The sequence below is a fragment of the Poecilia latipinna genome, unplaced genomic scaffold, assembly GCF_001443285.1.
Source record: "Poecilia latipinna isolate Pla-1442-1.1 unplaced genomic scaffold, P_latipinna-1.0 Scaffold1277, whole genome shotgun sequence".
Taxonomy (NCBI): Eukaryota; Metazoa; Chordata; class Actinopteri; order Cyprinodontiformes; family Poeciliidae; genus Poecilia; species Poecilia latipinna.
The window spans coordinates 151,199-172,428 of record NW_015113893.1 but is presented as its reverse complement, the minus strand read 5'-3'; the positions used below and the strand labels follow the sequence as shown (position 1 = coordinate 172,428).

The 21,230-nt window shown below is 36.5% G+C and overlaps 3 protein-coding genes across 4 annotated transcripts in view; all 3 read left to right on the top strand.

Moving 5' to 3' along the window:
- LOC106961216 (von Willebrand factor A domain-containing protein 7-like) overlaps nucleotides 1–302 on the top strand; it is a 14,864-nt gene extending 14,562 nt beyond the window's left edge. Inside the window, exon 17 of the mRNA XM_015054787.1 lies at nucleotides 1–302. Coding sequence (XP_014910273.1) covers nucleotides 1–6 — 6 coding nt within the window. The 3' untranslated portion in view covers nucleotides 7–302.
- Nucleotides 303–5,820: 5,518 nt separating this feature from the next.
- LOC106961217 (von Willebrand factor A domain-containing protein 7-like) lies at nucleotides 5,821–13,736 on the top strand. Its single transcript, XM_015054790.1, has 16 exons — nucleotides 5,821–5,878; nucleotides 6,679–6,866; nucleotides 6,958–7,230; nucleotides 7,551–7,644; nucleotides 7,749–7,877; nucleotides 8,587–8,773; nucleotides 8,862–9,031; nucleotides 9,735–9,847; nucleotides 9,924–10,040; nucleotides 10,622–10,822; nucleotides 10,899–11,031; nucleotides 11,111–11,260; nucleotides 11,364–11,456; nucleotides 11,536–11,813; nucleotides 11,913–12,206; nucleotides 13,017–13,736. Exons 2-16 carry the CDS (start codon nucleotides 6,690–6,692, stop codon nucleotides 13,374–13,376), a joined length of 2,769 nt encoding a protein of 922 aa, XP_014910276.1. The 5' UTR covers nucleotides 5,821–5,878; nucleotides 6,679–6,689; the 3' UTR covers nucleotides 13,377–13,736.
- Nucleotides 13,737–16,595: 2,859 nt separating this feature from the next.
- LOC106961213 (von Willebrand factor A domain-containing protein 7-like) overlaps nucleotides 16,596–21,230 on the top strand; it is a 14,441-nt gene continuing 9,806 nt past the window's right edge. The window contains exons 1-6 of one of the 2 annotated variants that reach the window (XM_015054782.1): nucleotides 16,596–16,621; nucleotides 17,530–17,724; nucleotides 17,796–18,068; nucleotides 18,152–18,245; nucleotides 18,333–18,467; nucleotides 19,541–19,727. In XM_015054782.1, the coding sequence (XP_014910268.1) occupies nucleotides 17,542–17,724; nucleotides 17,796–18,068; nucleotides 18,152–18,245; nucleotides 18,333–18,467; nucleotides 19,541–19,727 (872 nt within the window). In that variant the 5' untranslated portion in view covers nucleotides 16,596–16,621; nucleotides 17,530–17,541. Of the gene's footprint in view, nucleotides 16,622–16,810; nucleotides 16,886–17,529; nucleotides 17,725–17,795; nucleotides 18,069–18,151; nucleotides 18,246–18,332; nucleotides 18,468–19,540; nucleotides 19,728–21,230 lie in introns of those variants that run through there. The other variant, XM_015054783.1, reaches the window with a different exon arrangement.

Here is a 21,230-nt window from a genome sequence, read left to right as displayed (position 1 = left end):
CTGTGATCCTGAATTTTACAAAACAGATTACTGGTGATGGAAATGCAGTAAATATTATGTTCACTCTGGTGGCAGGTATTATATAATTCATACCTAATCAAATGTTTAAACACTTTTTGAAGCTAAATTAAGTCTAAGTTCTGCAGTTGAACATTAACAAAGTTTGGTGACAAATTAATATTTTTGAAATCAATTGTTCTAATCTTTATGTATTCTTCATTAATTATCCTATAAAATCAAGTTTTAAGAAAGTATGTAATTCCTGACAATAATTAAAATATAAAAACTGAGTTTTTACCAAAAAGTTGTTTTTTTTCTGCTTGAGTTCAGAAATGCCTCTACATGAAATAATTCAAAAAGCTCAAGTATTTAAGCCAACTCTAAATGTAGCACTCGAGAAAGAAATGTATTAAAACACTCAAAGGTGAATCCCAAAGTGATCAGATTTAGCAAAGAGGTGAGACTGAATCTTAAACAGGGAGATAAAAGTTACAAACAAATTTAAAAAAAACACTAAAGATTAAAATTTAATCTGCTTTAGTCTGTTATAAATTATGGAAATCCCTGCTCTGAATCTGCTGCTTTTTGAGTGACTGGTTAGTTTAAATTTTTACTTTTTATGTCTGATAAACTAGAAATTTTACTTCTGAAAATACCAAAGTCCAAACTTCATATGAAAGCACAAACATCTAAGATTAGGTAATAAGAAATGCAGCAATTGTTGCTGTTAGTTAGCACATGATCAGTTTATTCACAATGGCACCAAATATCCAAACTGTGGAGCCACATATACCTTCAAGGTTAGGATGTCAAAGAAGACATTTATATTTTATTTAAACAGACAAGAGCTGAAAAATCATTTGCACACTTATGTACACTGCTAATTGTGGTGTTTGTGTATCTTTTTCAAGGACAGTAGGATTTTTGAGACGACGTCTTTGTAATCTGAAAATCCCACAATATTTCTGATCAAAATCAAGTCTGTCTCACAAAGTGCTGTCTAGTTGGTGTATCTGTCAAAGGTATGAGCTCTAAATATTAAGTAGTTTATAAGTTAAACCCTCTAACTTTCAGGCTTTTATATTTGAAGTAAGAATGGTATGTTTTGGTTCACAGTATTACACAATACAAAAATGTATATATTAAAATAAAAAAAATATAGATAGATAGATAGATAGATAGATAGATAGATAGATAGATAGATAGATAGATAGATAGATAGAAAGAAATCTGGTCTTTTCACTCCTGAATTGAACCATATAAAATGATATTCCTAATGTTGCTGGGCAAAGCAAATGGGGGGTGTCGTTTATCTGGGCTGCTTTTACCCTGTGGAGTCTCTTGGTGGCGCCATTGCATTTGATTTTGATTTTAAGCAAGTTTGCATGAGCACAATGTTATAAATTAATAATGTGATGAATTATTTATTAGGGGCTGTTTTCTTCTAAATTTTATATTTTTATGTTGTCGATGTTACATACTGTACTTTATTATGTTTTTAAGAGCCAGAACAAATGTCTTACAGCGTGTTTGATATGCAAAAGGTACTAAGAGCATTTGAAAATGACATTTAATTATTACAATGTAGCTATCTTTCTATTTTGAGAAGAACAAGACCACACTGCATCCAAAAAATATTTGCAGCTCTTCACCTTTTCAACATTTTGTAACATTACAAGGGACAATTAATCTGTTTTCTATGGTAAGGGTCAGTTAAATTTAATAATTATAATAAAAAAGCTGTGTGTTTTGTCAATGAAAGATTAAAACAGTTTTAAAACCTGGTAAGAAAGAAAATTAAAAAAAAAATTCCACAGTTCTCTGCAAAGGTATTTAAAACCCTTGGACTGTATCACATCTTATGCAGAACATAAAATGTGATACAGTCACATTTTATGTGACAGTTATATTTCTTTCCTGAATATAACTGCGTTTAAAGAACATGCACACCACTGTAAAGTCCCGTTTAATGCTGTTTTAAATAACAACATACCAAATTTATTACCAAACCCCTGATTAGCCATAACCATCAGCCACCAATTAAAATAATTACACAAGAAATGAAAATTAATAAACAAAGGATGATTCTAATTTGTGCATATGACTCAAACTTTACCCAGTAAATACTGACTAATCTTTGGAATTTCCTGTTGCTCAGAATATAAAAGATTTTACTGCCCTGCAGCAAAGGGTTAACGCCACTGAGAGTCTTGCTTGAGGAAGTGTTAGGATAAAAAGTTCAAAGTACATTTTCTGTTGACTGAGCAATGTGTCACAACCTGAGAGAAAAATCAAACCAACTGAGTCTTTGAGACAGAGAACATGCAGGTGTTTGCATGCAGGTGAAATGTCATAGAAGAAATTGAAGGTGAGTGCTTCAGGAAACAAACAGCTGAGAGCTTTTTATGAATTCATCAGAGAGAACAATAAAATCAGGAAAACCGTATTCTGTACACTTGAACATAAAATATTAGTTTGTGCTGTTATAGTCAATAATACCAGGAAGGGAACTGCAATTAATATTTAGCAAGATCTACATATATCCTGCTGATATGTTAAAAATAAGCTAATATTTATTTATGATTAATATGTTGCTGTAAAAAAAATAATACACCACTGCAGGGATTTAGAACAAACCTGACCCATTTTCTTTTATGATATATCACTGATATGCAGTGGGTTGGAAAAATATTAACTCCCTCATAGATTTGCTCTTCTTGTCATCCTACATTTACTTAAATATTTCAAATAACACTCAAAGATAACGTGAGTAAATACAAAATACTGATAAAAAGCTTTCCAGACTAACCACTTCGTATTTGGAAAATAATTATCCTATTATTAAATTTTGAATTAACCATTTTCTGAGTAAAATAAGTTCAGTTTCTTCTACCAGAAGTATATTATAAGAAAAATCTCTTAAATGGATCCCACTTAACAGTATGAAGTAGGTGAAAAGGATCAAGTTTTCTTTGGATCTATGGAAAACCAAGACGAGATAAGAACCAAAGTCATTAACATCCATAAATGTGGAAAACACTGCAGTGAGAGTGAGAAAACATGAAACAATGAAACCGTCTCAAGTTTTGAAAACTGAGAATTACAATAAAATAAACATTTACCTTAATAACAAGAGTCAGATCGGTGTAAGAACATCCTGCTAAGCATTCTGGGAAATAGTTCCCACTCTTGTCTTCTTCTTTCAGTTTTTTAAGTGGTACCCTAAAAACTCAAGTTTGTTTATTCTTAGAGGTTTGACAAAATGAATAAAACCTAAACACAACTTATTACTGTAAGTTTATCTTTCATAAACTCACATGTAGGTTCAGTCTAAAACTCACTAAATGTATTTGACTTAAGAGGTAGAAGATAGTTGACACAACTGAATGCAGCTCAAATATTTTACAGTGCAAGAATATGTGTCACCCAGTGATTACAGAAAATAACATTTAAACCCTCTTAGACCTGACATGGCTCAGTTAAGGTCAGAGTTCATGTTTCCACAACACAGAAGATGCAGTCCTAACCTTCCCTCGGCTCCTGAATCGTTTCTCTCTGAGAAAGTTCAGGTCAACTGGCGTCTGCACCCATCAGTAGTTGCTTAAACCTGAGTCGATTTCCAGCTAAGTAATGACAATCATGTTATCACTTGGCTGTTGCTGCAATTGCATGCACTGCTGCCTGACCTTAATGACAGGTACAAGGTGTGGCTTTGTCTCAGTCAAAGAAATGATTAAGCCTGATGAACAGGAACACAACTGATTTGCGTTTTACAGCCGTTTAGTGTTGTTCTTCTTTGGGTTCTGAGTTGACGAGGATAAACTGTTCATTTTATTCCACATCTGCACCTAAAATAAAATAATGCCTTCTTTGTATGTTTTAAATTTACTCTCAGGGATAAAAAAAAAAAGTGATTAGAAAAAGTAAACTGTTTATTTACAACACCAGTACTTCTGTTTTTGGAAAGTTTAGTTGATATAACAGTCACTAAACTGTGTGTAAATAAAACAAAATAGGATAAAAGTAGCTCTGATCCTTCCTCTAAAACAGGTAGATGCAGATGGGACTGACTAAATTATTTGTGATCTTCAGGTTTAAGACACAGCAGATAAAACATGCCCACTCTGGAGTCACAGTCTGCGAGTTAAAAGGTAAAATAATTTTATAGAGCAGAACTTGCAATTCTCTTCTCTGTCTACAGGGATGTTTGTTTATCTTGATCTGGACTCATCTCTGCACATTTCCTGCTTCCTCTGTCCTTTCTTCAAAGTTTTTTTTTTTTTGGCCTGATCTTAAATCCCCGATATTCTAGAAAACATGACGTGTTTTCTAGTTGCATTCGTGTTTCCCTGGAAAATCTCAGACTCTTGCAACACTTGATGTCTCAATACCATATGATAATTTCAGCATTCTGTAACATTGGTACACATTTTGTATTGTCTTTAAGATCATTACCGAAATCAAAACTCATTTAACTACAACTTCTTTCGTTTACTATTTTAATCCGATTCATAGTTGCTCACTTCTGAAATCAGACAATTTTAATACACGTCTATTAACCTGGTCCTTACTCAGCTCCTCAGAGTGGATATGATTTTTTTAAAATGATTTTATATGTAGAAATAAGAAATGGTTACACATATTTCTAGTTATTTGTTGCCTGGAAACTGAACTTGCTTCCTTATTTTATAATCTGTAGTTTCTCATTTATGGTTTTGTGACCTTTTGGCTGTTTGCCTCTTTGTATCACACTAACATTACTGTGCACATCATTGCAACATCTCACTTTGTCTTCCTTTTAATGCAATAAAAGGAAGATACATTATTAGATACATAAAGAAAATGACCAAAACAGTGTTTACATCAGCATAACTTAACTGATTGCACTGAAGCCTTATTTTATTGTTAGTTCTAGATGTTTCTTTGTATTATTAATTTCAAATGATGACTTCTAAAAGTCTAAATAGGGACTGGCTCTTGTTGTGGCGTTCTTTTGCTGCAGATAAAAAATAGATGACGTCAATATATGCGTGACATCTTAAATGGCATCTTAAGACATTATTCAGGAAGTTAAAACTGGAACAGAAACTCCAAATGGACAAAAACTCAAATCATTTGTTACTACATTTATCTGAAAATGTGTGTGTCTGATCAAAACTATATTCGAATCAGACCTAGTTAAAGCATTTCTACCAAGAGAAATTAGGTAAAATTTCAGTAAACGACTGTGAGAAAGCTGTGGGAATGTTTGACACAAACTCATGCTGTTCAAAAAGTCATTATTCTAACACTGCAGACCAGGTTGATGTTGTAAACATGAACTAATCTGGTTAGATTAGATTAATATATACAGGGAATATTGATGTGTATATACAGGGAATATTGATGTGTATATAAACTGCTGACTGATGAAAATAGTCCAACAGCAAAAGTTTAGTTTGACTCGATATCAAACAGTGAAAAAAAGTTTAGTTTTTCAATTGACTGAATAAAAATATTACATTTTAACTGTACATTTAATAGGTATTTTTTAAATTTTCGCTAATTTATTCGTGAACGTTTAAGTTTTAACTTTTTGTAAATTGAAATTTAAACATGAAAGAGATTTTTCTGATGTGTTTTTTTTTTTTTTTTTATGAAACTTCCATGGAAATAAACCTGAAGGTTACAGTGAAACAAGCAGCTATAAATGTGTTTTATTGCTCTCCGGGAATTTTTTTCGCTCTTTGTTTGCGTTAAAAGGTCACTCTATGTGCTGATCAAACAATGTGTCACCTCCTCTATCTGAGAGACTCCACCCTTCTGGAGAAATCCATCATAAATTTCTAAACATCAACGATTCAGACTCATTACTGTCAGGACATCTGCCACAACCCAGGTAAAAACTAATTTATTTCCTACTTCTCTTTACTCACTTATTGATTAAAAAAACAAGTTTCACAATTTAAGAATAATGTTTAAACTTAAGCTAAAATAAAAAGTTTTAATTAATTCTGCTGTTAAATAAAATCAAGCGATAATGAAGAGAAACCAGATGAGAAAGATACTTTAATTGCAGCACAGCGTTTTGTATTTTGCCCTCAACATTGTTTTTGCTCTTGAAAAATGTTAAAATCTGCAATCCTAACAAAAACCATAATTTTTTACTAATTTAAGTTAATTTACGAAATTGTTAATATTCAAGACTAATTCATCAAAAGTTACAATTCTACGAGATTTTGACAAAGGATAATGTTTCCTGTTTTACTTCAGGGTATTTCAAATTTTGTGCTGAAATTTACTGTATAGTTAGATGTAGAAAAAAGAGGAAGAAAGAGGGGAAGAGAGATGCAACACAGCTCTTCTAGTCTCCTGTATATATTTTTTTATTTTCAGCTACTTGTGTCTTTAAAATCACTTAAAACAAACAGGTTTTCATTTTGATGGGAATATGAGTAAGTAAATAGAAAAACAGTGCTGAATATTGTTTAAAAAACCTGATCACAATGATGAAAGAGCTGAAGAATATAATATTTCTGCTAAAAGCAGTCCTTGAATCTTGATCACAATTCAGAATTTAAAAAAAGACCATAAAGCACCCAAACCAGCTCAAATATTACATATTTGATATAAACTGTGTTAGGTTTCCTTGTTGTGACGATAAAGGTGTTAAACTTCAAACTTTGTGTTTCCCTGCAGTTTTTGCTGTGATGTCTGGCTTGTCTGTGTTGTGTTTCCTGCTGCTGCAGACTGGAGCTCATAGTTTTGGTGTATTTAATGGAAAGTCTCTGAGCCACCAAGCCATCACAGAGAGAGCCGCCCTAAATGTCACAGTGCAGGTGTGCCGCAGCCTGGCTGTGTCTGAGGGCAGGGATTTCACTTCTCCTGTAAGAACCAAACAAATTCACCATGTCTTTTTACCCCATTTCCAACCCAGTCAGGTTCTGTTTTAATAAAACAGTGTCTATGTCTATGCAGCCTCAGCCTTTTACTGCTTCATCTGTTGCTGCTGCCTGCGGAGCATCAAAATCCTTAAAAAGCTTCATCGAAACCATTCAGCGGATTCAGAGGAAGAACTTGCAGACGGACATTAAATACGCCCTGAGCGCTCGTCGTCACTGCGACAACGAGGAGCTGGACGAAGGGAAGAAGATAGTCACAGATGGTTTGTCGGTCGTCAAGGCCTCCAACAAGCAACAGAACTTTGTTTCAGCAACATCGAGTCTCGGAAGGATTCTCCACACTTTACAGGTATTTCTGAATGGTTTCCAACTAAAAGTCATGGCAACTAATTCTGCTGGTTTGAACAAAAGATTTTACTTTTAATCTTGTCCGTCTGCTGTTGTACAAATTACACTGAGTAGGAGAGGTTTTACTTCAAATAATTAAAAATATTCACTGGTTTTACGCTATACTTGGTTCTGCTGTCCACTTGTGGAAGAAAGCATCACAAAATGAAAATCTTAAAGTGCTTTACTAAGTGGTTTGTGCACTAATTCTGTATTTCTGAATTGAATTCAACACCAGAGATGAAAGCTGTAATTTTGTCTCTTGTTTCTTTGAAAATTAAGGATTTCTACAGTCACAGTAACTGGGTGGAAATAGGCCACAAATTCCCAAACACCAACTTGATCAAAGCGAACGCCCGTGTTGGAAACATAGCAGGTAAAGGCATGATGATACTGGCTTTTAGGTGTGTTTGGTGTTTTATTTTGCATTAATTTCTGCTCAAACTTATCTGTTATTTCTGCTCCACTCTGAATCTGCAGCTAAAACCAGAGCAACCTGTCTCAGCTGTAATGGAAATGACTGCAGAAACAACATTCGGAGCGACATTCTGAAAAACAACATACTTACTTCAGGATATTTCAGTCTGAATCCTTTTGCCAAGCCTACAGGTAAAAATATTTTTATGTGTTGATTTTTTAAACTGACACTTTTTGTCATTTCTCTGACTTTGCACTGTGATGGTGCTGCACTATATTTGGTCTGATCTGATTTTTTACCAGGTCTTAAAATTGTTTTCATCCAACTTTGAGAAAACACACAGAAAATTATTCATTTATTAAACTTAGAAGAAACATATTTGGTTGCAATAATTATTTGGTGCCTTTAAAAAAAAACCCCTCAAATTTAACCAAATTATCATTACTATATTTGATTAATCTGATAATGTTATCAGCTGCATTATTGCTCCAAAAATGACATCTGACCATTTGTAATTTTTAGGTGAACTATGTGTGATTTTGCTTTATAATTAGCATTTATTAGCTAATGTAAAGCACTGTGATGCTGATGGATGTAATTTGGTTGAAGACAAGAACCACTCATTTCTGCACAATATTCACCAAAACGAAATATTATCATAAAAAAGCAAGCTTAGTTTTCTCATAGCAACAAGATCTAACATTGCATGAAAATTCAAATACTACATTGAAAGATCATTCCTCAAAACTTTGAAAGTATTTTTCCAGGAGCTTTTGCTGCCTGGACTGTTTTTAACCTCATATTTGTGCTTTTTTGGGTACCTGTACATTTCTAAACCCAGTAATTATACATGTTGTACACTGGTTAAATCATTTGTGCTCTTTCTATGATGACAAACAGGAAAATGCAGCCATGGTGGTGTACCTGATAGTACAAGTTTAATAGAACCAAAAGGTGGAATCAACAAAGATACGCTGGACTCCAGCCATGGACACCTTCACTCTCAAGCAGCCAATATGGCGATAGCAGCAACCAGTGAGCTGCTGGAGGACGTTCGCAGTGCAGCTGGGGACAAAGCATTCTTTGAGTAATAACTTCAGTAGATCTGGGTTAAATTATGCCATTGTGTAATTTATAAAACTGATTTTTGTCTATTTTTGTTTGTCATTCCTCAGTATGATGGGGCTGTCCAAAGGGAAACCGCTGTGTTTTGTGGTCGACACAACAGGAAGCATGGGGGATGACATCGCTGCAGTGAGGGAGGTCACAGCCTCCATAATAGACAGCAAGCTGGGAACACCAGATGAGCCGTCGGTTTATGTTCTGGTTCCGTTCAATGATCCAGGTACAATCAGTGTTTCTCAAACCGTTTCAGGCTGAGGACCAATTAACTTGAATGAAATTAAGATATTAGTCTCTCTATGCACTTATTATCATTTTCTTTGTTCAGCCAAACTGTTTGGAAAATGTGACTGACCACGATAAAGCCATGAACATTTATTTTTGAGTTATTTACAGATTCCGAAGGTGCGGATTTCCAGTGATGTCAAACACATGGAAATAATAATAAAAAAAGTTGTTCTTTACACTAAGTGTTGTGTGCCAGAAACAAAAATCTCTTTCACATCATTACAAATAAAATTATCCACCAATTCAATAGTATTTAGCTACTGTACATAATTTAATCACTTTTAATTAAATAAAATAATTATTGATGTCCAAATCTTATTCTAGATAATATATTATTATTTTTTAATTATGTTCCATTTTCTAAACTCCCCAGCTTTTCTTTCTAGTTATTCCTATCCCATTGTTCTTACCAGTTTTGATATCACGCAACGTCACGGCAAATAAAAGGTTGTTTACATGCAGTACCTTGCCGACCACTAGGGGCGCCCGCGGACTTGTTGCAGTCCGGGGAAAGCAGTTTAAGAAAGATTGTTCTATACCCTCTAACACTGCTTTCAGTTATTTAGTTTTGGTTTAAGATTTAAGAGTTTTGGGGGATAAAAACACAGAAAATGTCTTTGTTTTTCATTAATGTGCAGATTTTGGGCCACTGATACGGACAACCGACCCAGAGATTTTTAAGGCCTACATCAACTCACTGAGAGCAACTGGAGGTGGAGATACTCCAGAACTGAGTCTTTCTGGACTTCAGGTGCTTTGTTTGATGCTGCAAAACTGATAATATATGAAAAGCAAATACTAAAGCATTCCTCTGTTTCTTCATGCAGCTAGCTCTGACTGGCGCGCCTCCCAATTCTGAGATCTTTATTTTTACCGACGCTCCGGCCAAAGACAAACACCTGAGAAACCCGGTGATTGCACTCATCGAGCAGACCAAATCTGTGGTGAGTAATTCTGCAGAATCAACTTAAATTCTGTTGATCCAGTAAAAATAATCAATCTGAATGATATAAAAAGAAGATAGCATTGGCCCAATTATCACTGTCACCAAACAGATTCAGTGTTCTTATAAACATCTTTGTGACACTTCAGTAAAGGGCAATTTCACCAAATATTTCACTCCCTTCAGCATCTTTTATGAGAGAAAGCAAAAAGGCAAAACAGGATATAACAGCAAAATAATGGAAATTTCAGAGAAGGAAGAGTTCAGTACTTATGTGGTTCAGATGCAAAAAAGAGGACTGAAATTGACCTTTATTGAAATTTCACAATTCAAATAAAGGTTTCACAAATCACAAACTGGATTTTAAATATTCTGCTGTTAGTTGATAATAATCTAGTCCAGGTTTCAAGACTCTAGGTGCTGTAGTATTTTAGCTTGAGTAGATTAAAGATGCCAAATGTAGCAAAATATTTGGTGGAATCGCCCATTTCCCGTATCAGAAACCAACTTCAGCTTTATTACATTTTGGTTTGTAAAAAGTCTCAATATCTCCAGGTTTAATGGTTCCTCATTTTGTTTCAGGTGAACTTCATGATAACTAATGTTCTCGGGATCCGTCAGCCAGCAGAGGACAACCAGCAACAAAGCTATCGGATGTCGAGAGCAGACGATCAGCTGTACAAAGACCTGGCTCAGACCTCAGGAGGTCAGGCTGTCGAAGTCTCCAAAAGTAATCTGCTGGAGGCCATCAACATACTAACCGAGTCCACCAGCTCCTCTCTGGTAGGAAAACAAATTAAAATCAAATTGTTTTTTACTTTTAAAGATTTCACCTGCCGAGTTATCTTCAATTTTTCAGGTAACCCTTCTGCAAGCTTCCAGGAACCCTGGAAAAACTGAAAACTTTGCCTTTTCAGTTGATCAGTCAGTGAGAAATTTGACAATTTACATCACTGGAAGTAATGTTGAGTTTACGCTCATCGATCCCTCAGGTCAGCATTAAAAAGGTTTCATAAGTTGTACCAACTTCAATTGCTTTTTTTAACCGGTTTCTATAATTTCTTTGTCTAGGTGTGGTTCAAAATAATGTTAATACGTCAGGATCTTCAATCATTTCATCCCAGACGGTGGGAAACCTCCACACTGTGAAGCTGCTGACGGTAGCTGGAGTTTGGGAAATAAGAATAGTGTCAAAAAATTCCTACAGTCTGAAAGTTGTAGGTAAGACTCTGATTTTAACTGTTAAATGTTACAGAATGATTGAAAAAGTGGTTAAATAAAAAGGTCAGATAACTTAATTCATGGTATTTTTCTGCGTTTACAGGAGAGAGCTCCATTGACTTCCTGTTTGACTTCATTGTGGATTCCGATGGTCCGTTTGGAGGATTTGATGTAATTGACAATCGACCCACAGCTGGTAATGAAAACACAGTTTGGATCTATTAAAAATTAACCGGCTTTGGATAAAAAAAATGTTTCTTTTCTTGTCTTTGAAGGACAAAATGCCAGTCTGCTGGTGACTCTGTTTGGAAGTGACTCTGCCACGGTGACAGAGGTCATGCTGGTTGAATCGTCGGGTTCTGGTCAGGTTAACGGCACTGTGAAGGCCCAGGGTGGAGGAGAATATATCGTCCGCTTCGATAGGATCCCATCGGTTGAGTTTGTTGTGCTTGTGAAGGGCCAGAACAACAACGGCGTCTCCAGAGCTTCTTCAGGGATCTTCCAGAGACAGTCAGCCACCAGCCTGAGAGCCTCTGGTCTCACTGTCACTGTTGTAAGTGATGCAAATAAAAAGCAAAACCTTTAAATATGTAAAATAAACCAGTATCTCTGTTCTTGTGTCTCAAATGCGCTCGTTGCATAATTGTTTTAGGATGAGTTAGACATCGTGGTGGAGCCAGGAACACTAAAATCAGTTCATTTCTCTGTGATGACAACCGGCGAAGGAGGACGCTTCACCATTCAAGCCGCCAATGATCAAGACCTTACGCTGTTTTACCCAACTAATTTACTGCTGAGTGCTGGAGGCAGCGCCAACGGGACAGTGAACATCACAGCTCCTGCCGATACGCCGTCCGGTACCGTCGTCACGCTGACCATTGAGGCCGTGGCTCCTGGAGGTGCAGACAGCAACTATGCCGTGCTGCATCTAACCGTCCTGCCAAAAGTAACACGTCATTTTGTTCTTCATACATTTTAAGACATCATTGTATGATGAAGAATTAGGGCCATGCTAACAAAAATTCAATAAAAATTACAATAAAGTCATAAAATTATGAGAATAAAAATGTACAAGAAAAACGTCATAATGTTTTGAGAATAAAGTCAAACTATTACTAGAATAAAGTCGTACTAGTATGAGAATAAAGTCAATGTTGTGAGAAAAAAGTCAGTACAAATAGAATGAGGTTGTACAAGAATAAAGTCTAAATAATACAAGAACAACATCATATTTATAGAATAAAGTCATAGTATAACGAGAATAAAGTACTACTAGAACAGTCATAATATGAGAATAAAGTCAATATTGCAAGAATAAAGTCATAATACTGTTAGAATAATGTACAACAATAAAGTCAAAATAATGTGAGAAAAACATTTAAACATAAAGTCATACTATTACTAGAATAAAGTCACAATGTTATGAGAATTAAGTTGTGCAAGAATAAAGTCTGTAATTTGAGAATAAAGTTGTAATATTATTAACATTACATCATCCAAACTGATCATTATTTTCTTAAAATCCTGATTGTTTGTTTCTTCTATATATTTTTTATATTCATTTAAATATACTTATTATTTTCACTGCCTTCTAGAGTTGTTACTGTTTACATTTTGTTTTGGTTTCTTACACATTGACAACAAGTCTATCTTATTCTCATAACCTTGTATTTTTGTATTATTTAACTAGCATGGCCAAAACACTGCCACATTTTTGAGGGTAAATATTGATATTTTCGTTGTCACTCTTTTACAGGTGACTGATTTCACTCCACCAGTGTGTAAACAACTTAGCCCACAGAGCAGATGCTCTAAAAACTGCGACCGGTTCATGTGGGAGGTCTCCGTCCAGGTGAGCGACGGCGTTAACGGGACGGGTGTGGACAGCGTCAGTCTCAGAGAAGGCAGCGGCTCGTTGAACATCACCAAAGCAGCTGATAACTCAACGCTGGTGACTTATGTGGCTTCCTGCTGCTCGTCTAAAATGCAGCTGGTGGCTGTGGATCAAGTAGGAAACGTGGAAATCTGCAGTTACTCTGCTGCATCTTGGTCCTCAAGAGTGGATTACTCAGTTTTACTTTTCTTTGTCTTCACATTCCTGAAAGTTTCCCTGTAGCCCCGGACTGTGATCGTCTGAATTTTCCAACTTATGAACCAGGTTGGAAAATCGGACCCTAACTAAATGTCAGCTTTTTTTGCCTTTTCACACAATTGAACAGAAAATTAAGTTTTTGATTTCAAAACCAATTATTCTTACACAAAACAGCATCTATGTCATGCCTGAAGGTGGCACCGATATGGAAATACACCAAGGTGTTTTCGTCTGAACTTAAAGTTGAGTGTTACAGCTTTTTGTTTTTTTATTGTTTTTTATTATTTTATTTTATTTTTTTAGAAATTCTTATGTACAAAACAATTCAACTGCACATCCAATTAGAAAACCTTCTGTAAAAATAGAATAAACTTTAGGTATAAGAAACACTGAAACCTGACCTTGCTGCACACACTTTAAAAGGTCAGGGTTTCCCCTGGTATAAGTCTGGCGGGTCACCAGGCTTTACTCGTGTGCCCACCAGACTTAGCATTGATTATTTATTTAAGTCTTTTTAAAATGTTTGCATTTTTAAAACTTTATAGTTGGTGTTCAGGTGTTAATCTTCCAATCTTTCAATGACATAATTATCAAGTAATATTTTATAATTTCCTGTTAACTTTAACTCAAAAACATGGCGGGCCGCTGGATGAATGACTGCTCTGGCACACAACCACCGGGCTTAGCAAGTTTTCTGGAGGAAACCTTGAAAATATGTTCACAGTAATAAACTTTGCATTGAGAATATCTCAGGCTCTTTTAGCTCAAAGTAATTTCATGACAGTCTTGGTCAGACTGTCAAACAGGATGAGATTTCTGACATGGGGTTGGAAACAGCATCATGGAGAAGCATTGCTGTGACAACATGCTGAAGAAAGAGTGTCAGAAATATTAGGACTTTCTTAAAGAGACAGACACCAATTTCAAGGCATCAAATGCAAAGTCAAAATTCTTTTAAGTTTGATATACAGCACCTGACAACAACTGAATGTACTTGATTGCACTAGAAAACAAACTGTGTATCTGGAAAATACAGTTTTGGCTGCTAGACATTGAAACGTACAGAAATCATACATGTATCAAATGTTTTTAATATATCAAACACCCAGTGCTCATACTGCTCAATACTAACAATTAAAGAAACATAAAATAAAAACAATCTGTGGTCGAGGCTTCATCTTTTACTGCATGTTTGTACACATTGTTGATAATTATTGAGTCAATATAATAAGTAATATATTTCAATAACTTGAAATAAGAGTAGGATTAAATAAATGTTCACTTCTTCCTACTCCTTTTCAAACAGGATAGTAAAGAAATTATTTATTCTTGGTTAAGTATGCACATGTTTTCTCTGTCCTACTGGTTGTTTTTAAAAACCTGTTTGAAATAAATTAATCAAAATTAAACTTAAAGATGTTAAGTTTAAGTTTCTCTAAAATACTGTCAATACATTTTTACCTGACGTTTTTTGAAGGTTTTGAGCTGAAAATGTCAATCATTTAATCCTAGAAAATTGGTCAAAACTGTTTAAATGAAAAAGGAAAAAAGAAGGAAAAAAAGGTAATTATCTCATCCATGCTAGAAAATATTTGATCCCTGACTCAGACACAAACACACTGTGTTCATATTGTACAGTGTTTTGGTTTTGGTTTGTTTCAGTCATTTTCTTGTCTTTTCTCTATTATTCACTTTTCCCTCATCCTGCCACTTCCACAGCTGTTCCCAGTCACCTGATCTGATCACCAGTATCTAATGGTTTTGCCCACTCTTCCCTCCATATTTAATCCCACTGGTTTTTGTTGTTCTTTGCTGGTTTCTTCTCCTGTCATGTCTGTTAAATTGCTCGGCTCGCTGCCTGTGGTCCATCACTTTTTGTTCCTACAACTTTCCTTGTAATTTTCCCTTTTTTGTTTATTATTAAATATATCCAGTGAAGTTCTGTCTGTCTGTCTGTACTTGTTTTTTTCACAACCTGCAGACCATGACAGCCGATGGAAGCGAAAGAGAAAAACCCGTCTTCTTGTCAACCAACCGGTTTGGTCAGTGTTTACGACCAGATGCATTCCTAGATGATCAGACAAGTTCAAGGAGAAAGTTTCAACCTGCCAAGCAGGAGAAATGTGATCTTGTCTTTATATCAGATATGAAAGGGACACTGAATTTCCGTGATCCTGTTTTCCAATTCAGAAAAAAACTGTAATTTATAATAAAATAATCAGTTAACATTTTCATTAAAGCTGAAAAAAACTTTACAAGTAGATTTAGTTCTGGAGAAGTCGGATGTGGAGGTGAACGGATCAGTCGTTTCAAGTTTTCCTTGCCTCATGACAAATAGATTCATATTTTTACAAGATGATGAAATTTAATATTTAGCTTGCCAAAGAGTTTTGACTCCTGTCACACTAATGCATAATGCTTTTTTGTTATATATTGTGGATAAAACGGCAGATGGACTGAACAAGTGCATCATATTGCAAATGCAACTCAAATATCGCTGCAAAGATCCTACTTATTCTCATGCTAAACTCCCATTTTTTGGTTTTAATTTAATTAATTCAAATTAAATGTTTTTAATTAATGTCTTTTACTAAACCTTAAAGCCACATTTCTAACCCTCAGATTTCCTTATGTACAGCAGCAGCAGGGGCAGTGTTTGGCTATTCTTTTAGTTACTGGTTAAACTTCCATTAACTTATTTTTCCAACATCTGAATAAAGTGAACGTTGTTCTCTTAAGAAACCAAAAGTGGACATAAAGGAATCCTGCTCAGTGGCTTTTGCATCCTGTAACAAAAGAGAGTGTTTACTAAACTTTAGGTCTGGCACCTGCCTGCCTGCCTGCCTGCAAAAAGGAAGTATTTGATATCCACCCCTCTATCAATCATCTATGAAAATACGAGAAGAATGTAAATAATACAGCTGTGGTTTGAACAATGATTAAAAATGAAAGTAAAGAACGTGAACAATGATTAAAAATGAAAGTAAAGAACGCCGTTACACTATTTTTCCCCTCCTACTTAACAGAACATAAATCAAAAACCTTTGTGTCTGAATAAGTCTTATTGACTATAGCAGCAAATTTCATGTCAACACTTAATTTCCATGTCAGTGTAAAATAGTAATCCCAAGGTGCAGACATGACGTTTGCATGATGGTGTGATTAGAAGTAACCAGCAGGACAAGTCCAGCGTGACTCCGCCCTGAAGCTGACCCTTACAAGGTTGGTGTTGACAAAATTACTGCCAAGTTTGCTGAGCAAGTTGCAAGGTGAGTAGGTTTTTCCTTTAACGTCTATGAAAGGGATCCGACATGAAGGACACTCTTATCATGGAAAGCTAGAATTGGGATTCATTTCTGACTTTCCAAGATTAACATTTTATGGTTTGGTAAAGCTTTTAATCATCACATCCAATAAATACTTTAACGGTTTCAAAATGGCCTTTTCAAAGTGATTTAAACTGTTTTGTTTAGGTTTTTAAAGTTGAGCTTAATGGTACCAAAGGAACCGAATAGAAAGTGTTCATAATCTTGGTAAGTATGTGGGAGACAAAGTTCGTGCTTAAAGGTTTTAAATTTGGAGCAGGAGACTCTTTGTTGGGTTTTTCTCTTCAGTTAATACGATCAAAACCAATTTAATTTCATCAGTAAGGGACAGTTTAGGTCACCCTTAAATTTGTGGACAGGTTAATGTTTAACAAGACAAACAGATTTTGGACGCAATAAAACAGCCCAACATTTTGCTTTTTTTTAACAGCTTAGACTTCAACTATAGTGAAAATTAAAACTCAAGTCTCTGAATGAAAAACCATTCCTGGTTTGCATCCTTTGCAAGTATTCAGCAGAAATGTTTAAGGATTTCCACAGTCACTGGGAGGAGCTGGGAAACACGATCCCAAACTCTAATCTGATTAACGGGTTGAGAAAAATTTATCCTAACAATTTACGTAATGACAAAACATTTCAACTTGGTTAGGGGCATTTAACTAAATGACACTGAAGATATATACTGATGTGAGCCTGAATAAATTGAAAAAGATGCACCAATTTTTTAATTGAAATGTCTCTGAATTTGTATGTTTGAACTATTGTTGAGCTTTTAAAAAGATTAAAACTGACTAGTTTGTTGTGTCAAAAGTGACTGAAGATCTAAATTGTAGATATTTGTTTCCTTTCAGAAAATTGGAGCTATGATCCGCTCGGTGTTTGCTGTGCTTTGTTTCATCCTGCTGCACATCGGAGCTCAGGCATTTGAAATTTTGCCTGGAGATTCTTTAAATCACCAGGAAATTACAGAGCAAGCGATTCTCAATGCAACTGTGCAGGCATGCCGCTCTCTAGCCCAGACTGAAGGAACAAGCTTCAACAACCCAGTAGGAATACACTTACATTATTCTTTCTAGGAACTGATCTCTTTTGGTAACGTGTGAATGTGCGTTTTCAGGCTCAGCCTTTCACTGCAGAAGGCGTTGCTGCTTCCTGCAGCGCCTCACAGTCCTCGAAGGCTTTCCGTCAAGCCATCACATCCATCAAGCTGAGGAATATCAGAGTGGATATCCGCTATGCCCTCAAACCGAGCTTCCACTTTGATGAGGAGGAGTTCGTTCAGGGAAGGAGGATCATCACAGATGGAATGGTTGCTGTCAAAGCCGACAACAGGATGGGGAATTATGAGACCGCAAGGGAGAAACTGGGAGAGATCATGCATCCTTTGCAAGTATTCAACATCATTTTTACTTTTTTTTTAAAAGGTTGAAATCTTTGTGGATTGACTGCTAATTCTTCTTATCAATGTTAAAGGATTTCTACAGTCACAGCAACTGGGTGGAGTTGGGAAACACGCTCCCAAACTCTAACCTGATTAAAGCAGAAACCAGCATTGGCAACATCGCAGGTAAAGAGATGGCATGAGCTGATGACCCTGCAGAATGCAGTTTGTATGAAATGGAGTGAAACCATATGTGGTTTTACTCCATATCAGATCAAAGCAGAGCCACCTGTCGCAGCTGTGTTGGCAACGACTGCACCAACAACATTCTGGAGGACATCATCGCCGGACAGATCCTGACCTCTGGCTACTTCGGGCTTCTACCTTTTGTTTCAACCAAGCCACCTGGTAAATTCACATGCATTTCAATATATTAATAACCTTTGGAAATGTTATTTTTCCTTCTTGAATCCAATACTTGGGTCATTGTCCAGCTTTGCCAGTCACAGATTACAGATTTACAAGTTTAAGAGGAACTTTTACCTTGCAGCACTTCTCTGACTCAAAGATCTAATTGTTTAAAATAGAAAGTGCTAAGAGGAAAAATGACTAGTTGAGTTTGCATGTAAACTGGTCAAATAATATATTAATACTTATAAAAAAGGTGTAGGAATATGAGGTGAAGTTTTAGCTGGTTGTTCTAACACACCACAGTAAACTGGTTTATTTGCTTGAGATTTAAGGTTTAAGAAACAAACTTACATTTTAAAATTTGATTTTTTTTGTGTGAATTCAAGCGTTCTTGAAAGGATCCTGCTAGCTTTAAGGGATTTAAGCGGTAATTACTAGACTTTTGTTGTTTTTCTGCTTTGGTTTTTTCCCCATTCATGTTTTCCCGAAGCGATCTGCTCACCACAGCCTGAGGGAAACCTGTCAGACCTCTGCTGCTCTGGGTTCAGCAACGATGTACATCTGAACGATGAGATCAGCTGACTTACCAAGCAAACTCAGATGGGTTTTCCAACACCGACCAGTTGTGCTTTTAGCCCTCCGATGTTTCAAATGCAATTCTAAACATGTGGGTTTTTAGTCTAGATTTAAAGGCACTCGGTGTTTCAGATGTTTTGCAGTTTATGGCTTCTATTTTCTGACATGATGCTTAAATCAGCCATTTTATTTGTGACATACATTAAAAGATACAATCTCCAGTGGACTTTAAAATCTCTTAATTTCACCAACATACTTCTTCTAACAGAAAGTTGTTTTTATGTGGAGCTAAAGGTTAGAGGGCAGGAGACCTTCTGACAAAGACTCAAGATAGTCAGAATACCAGTGGAAACATGCAAAAACAGACATGGGTTTGGTTACTGTAATGCCAAAAAGTATCTTTACACTAATGCAAATGTTCAATTTATTTATTTGTGATGCCTGTAAAACAAACCCAACTGTGTAAAAGTACTCAAACTTTTGTTTAATCAAAGGAAAGTGCAGTCATGGAGGATCAGTCGATCAAACCAGTAAGATCGAGCCAACCGGTGGGATTAACAAGGATTCCTTCCAGTCCAGCCACGGACATCTCCACACGCGAGCCGCAAACCTGGCAGTAGCTGCAACCAGCCAGCTTCTGGAGGACATCCGACTGGCAGCTGGAGACCTCTCCTTCCTACAGTTCGTTTGGTTAGATGAATTTTTTTGCGAAGCGATAAAAGCTGGGTAGCTCTTGAATTGCTACACAATGGAGCCATGTTTCCCTCAGCCCACTGGCTGCAATGTTGACACCTTGAGACGCCATGAGACCTAAATCCTGAACATCAGGGCATGGAGTACATCCCAGTTTTCCATGTCTGGCATATAACCATTCATTTTAGCTTTTAACCTGGTTATATTGATCCTGTGTCCAGACAGAGGGATAATCAGTAGCCTAGCATCATGACCTGTTTGTTCTTTAATAAAGTTATGAGCGTTTTGATAAGGAGTCAGAGGAGGACGTGCTGGTCTCAACGTCATGGCGGCGTTCAGTTTGTCACCTAATGCCGAGATTGGCTCAAAACCTTCCGCGATCAACGTGTTGCTCCTCTGCTCTAGCAAAGCACGAACAGTTCAGAAACCATATGAAATGGGGGGAAAGCTGTTTATTAACTGATTAAGTCGTGTTTTAGTAGTTGTTCTTGAAAAACTAATCAGTCACGGCTTGTAGCAGTCCCTCAGACCCAAGAAAACACGGAGAGCTTCGACGGGTGCAGTAGATTCGTATTTACTTATTTCGAAACCAAGTTGTTGAAGTGCACTGAATACACCGTGCTTCAAATACACCGTGAAAACTAAAGTAAAATAAAATGCATTTCCTTAAGTGCTTTTGTTAGACACAAAACATGAATACGTTATAATAATAACGCTAACTTCACAGACTTATAGCGCTCTAAACATGTACCTCGCTCCGCTGTCCAAGTGCTGCAAAGTTTATGGCGGTAAAGTCCGTGCTGTGCTGCCTTTAGCCCATACATGTCCAAAGTCCGGCCCGGGGGCCAAATGCGGCCCGTGGTCAAATTTCATCCGGCCCGCAGCCTCTGTCATAAAATCAATACGTCTGGTCCGCACGTAGAATTAATACATTGGGCAGCAGTACTGTTACCTGCATAGGGCGTAGCTTACACTCTAAATGCTGTTCCTCATTTACCCACTAGAGGGCAGCAGCCCATGTGACTCAGACCATTTGCAGGTGGAGCTCATTGAGCTGCAGTGTGACGCAGAGAGCCGCGGTCGGCACCAGCAGTTTTCTCTCGCGAACTTTTACGACAGCTGGATAAGGACAGGTTTCAAGAGATTCGAGCATTTGGTAAGAAAATGCTAAGCTTGTTTGGATCAACGTTAGGGTTGCCACCTGTCAGAAATCAAAATAAGGGACTCGTCGTCCTAGTCTCATAGGGGGGGTGTGCGCGCTGCGCTTCGACTAGGGTTACCAAGGGACCAGTCCCTATATATATTTAAAGCCGGGAGATGGAGGGGGGACTGCGGCAGTTGGACGCAATATCGCAACACCGTGAGTGAAACAATCACTGGGGCAGCCTACTATATAAAGTACTCGGGGACCACTTCTTTGTTATTACACATAAACATTTGTAGAATACGGAACAAATCGCGTCCCGTTTCGGTTCAGTACGGGACGATTCC